The following is a 2,473-nucleotide window of genomic DNA, read 5'->3' on the forward strand; positions in this document are numbered from 1 at the left end:
GGCCGCGGCCCGGCCCCCGGGGCTGCCCGGCCCCAGCGCTGACACTAGCTGCACCATCGAATCACCCACCATGATATTTTCTTGCTTCCCAGGCCGCGCGGCGTCGCCGAGGCCCGGCGCGGTCCGTTTCGCGTCACGACAGGGGCTTGTTTCCACGCGTGGGTGCCATTAGCCCGTGAGGCGGCGCGGGACGTTTCTCCCCGCCATGCTTCGTTCGCTCCTTGGATCGGTCTCATCCAAGTTTTTCCAGCCCCGGGATCAGGGCTGTTAGCCGGCGACCGTAATGCTGCAGCGTGTTGCTTGGTCGTACGCTCTCTTTCATGCATCAGCTTCACCTTTTCGCTGCTTTGTGTGACGGTTTTCATGCCAGGAAGGGAGCACAGTGATCCCCGCCGCTTCGTTTTTATGCTTTTGCACACCGGCGGCGACTGTCCTACCTGAGCGCCAAGTTTACTGGCACGACCCTTAGTCGCCGCAGAGTTTAATAAACTCTTAGCTCTTCCGTTTGCCACCCCAGAGCAGCGACTGACACCTCCCAGCACTGTGAGGCAGGGATACCTTCCAGCCGATCCTGTCTTTGCCGGCAAGCACACGACTGTCCTCTCTGTTGTCTTTACCCACAGCCACCAAAAGAGGCTGCAGGGATGTAAGGCCAGGTAAAAAAAAAAAAAATCAGACTATTTTCTATAGTCTGTTCCCAGCTGAATCATTTACAGTCAGTCCTCGTTCGGGAGGAAGCTCATGGGTGAAGCTGAATCTACTCTCTTTAGATGCAAAGCTACCGTTCAACGGGTCTCAGTTATTTTGGCAGGAAATATGGTCCCTTTTTCAGTTCAGACACACAGCTATCTTTAGGTGCAAATTATGATCCCAATGTTTACATCAGATCTCCTGTTTGCTAAGATAACTGCTTATTCTCCTTTAGAGAAAATCTAATTTTGGCATCTAGCTCACGTCTCACCTGCAAAAGGAAGGTAACCCTCTTCTAACAAAAAGAAAGCATTTTCTTTTGAAATTCTGGAATATAAAGCATACTCCTGCAGCATCCTGCTGTACGTGGGGTTTTGTTAGATTGCCAGGAGCCTCCCACCGGAGATATAAAAGTATTCTAGCGTGAGCTGTAGACTCCTGTTGCACGAAGCCATCTGTCTCCTACTCTGGAAGTTGCGCCCAGCCCCTCGTCTCCGCCGTCTGTCACGACTTTGCTGGACATCACGGTGCTGGAGTCTCAGCACCCGCCGGCGCGGCTCGGGAGTGGAGCGGGATGGCCGTATTGAGCCAGGCTGGCGGATTACAATCAGACGGCACCTCTGCCTTGTGCCAAAGGTGAATCGATGCAACTGTGTTGGTACACCGAGCACGACGGAGATCTCATTTTCACGTCTGTCAGTGCTCCACTGGCAAAAGGCAAAGGCTGCTTTGCGCTGCTCCTTGGCTTCTCAGACATCACGCTGTTGCTCCGTTTGATCTGTACATCTTTTGTACTTTAGATTTTGTCTGTTACCCCTGTTTTTCTTAACTCTTTCAAATACTTGTTGCTGTGTTTTTAACCGTCACCCCAATGCATCAGCAGCATTAAATTTCTTCATTTTAATATTAGCAATCACTATCAGGATTAGTTAACGTCCTCCCTTCTAGCTCTAAGAGAAGAAATACATGTCCCACTCCCACAAAAAAATCTTTATAATTACTTTTTGGAGTCATTTTACATGGTGGCAAAGCATTCGTTTCTCACCACCTCCACTGGCACTTCCTTTCTGAAGAGCTGTACGTTTTATTTTTAACTCCATTCACTCTTAATTGCATCCACAGGTCACCTGGAATTGTCTGGGTTGTTGACCTAGTAGCACAAGCGCCAGCATGGCCACCTAAGAGGCTACGGCTTTTCCAGCCTGCTGTTTAAGGGCAGGCCAATATATAGCAAACACTAGATAATGAACCCTGTATCACTGGTGAGTGGAGCTCCCTCAAATAAGGAAATATATATATATATATTTCATTATTAGTTTGGGACATGATGGCAGACGACCCACAGTTACTACGCTGCCCGTTAGGACAGAGCCCCTTCCAGGAGGGGCGCAAGGGCCACCCCCGCAGGCCCCGCTGCGGCACCCCGGGCACCCGCCGACCCGGCCCCGCCGCGCCGAGGGGAGGCGTCGGCCCCTCGCCCCGTGACGCCCCACATTTTGGACCCTCCTCGCTTCCCGTCCGCCTCGGGGCGGGGGTGGGGGGGAGCGATCGGCGGCGAGCCGCAGCCTCTCCCGGAGGAGGCGGTGGCGGGACGCGAGCACTGAGGCAGGCCAGCCGCTTCCTCCTCCTCCTCCTCCTAAGATGGCGGCAGACTCCGCGGAGCAGTTCTGCGTGGCCGAGGAGCGGAGCGGCCACTGCGCCGTGGTGGACGGGAACTTTCTCTATGTGTGGGGGGGATACGTGGTAAGGCGGGAGGCGGCGGCCGGAGGGCGCCGGGGGCGAG

General features: G+C 54.0%; 2 protein-coding genes across 3 annotated transcripts in view; one reads left to right on the forward strand and one right to left on the reverse strand.

Moving 5' to 3' along the window:
• Window positions 1–1,922, reverse strand: part of POLE2 (DNA polymerase epsilon 2, accessory subunit) — a 21,004-nt gene extending 19,082 nt beyond the window's left edge. The window contains exon 1 of the mRNA XM_026056151.1: window positions 70–1,922. Within this exon, the coding sequence (XP_025911936.1) occupies window positions 70–365 (296 nt within the window). The 5' untranslated portion in view covers window positions 366–1,922. The remainder of the gene's footprint in view (window positions 1–69) is intronic.
• A 221-nt stretch (window positions 1,923–2,143) lies between these two features.
• KLHDC1 (kelch domain containing 1) overlaps window positions 2,144–2,473 on the forward strand; it is a 31,629-nt gene continuing 31,299 nt past the window's right edge. The window contains exon 1 of one of the 2 annotated variants that reach the window (XM_026056163.1): window positions 2,144–2,433. In XM_026056163.1, coding sequence (XP_025911948.1) covers window positions 2,332–2,433 — 102 coding nt within the window. In that variant the 5' untranslated portion in view covers window positions 2,144–2,331. The remainder of the gene's footprint in view (window positions 2,434–2,473) is intronic. The other variant, XM_026056162.1, reaches the window with a different exon arrangement.

The sequence above is a fragment of the Apteryx rowi genome, unplaced genomic scaffold, assembly GCF_003343035.1.
Source record: "Apteryx rowi isolate R43461 unplaced genomic scaffold, aptRow1 scaffold_13, whole genome shotgun sequence".
NCBI classification, from domain to species: domain Eukaryota; kingdom Metazoa; phylum Chordata; class Aves; order Apterygiformes; family Apterygidae; genus Apteryx; species Apteryx rowi.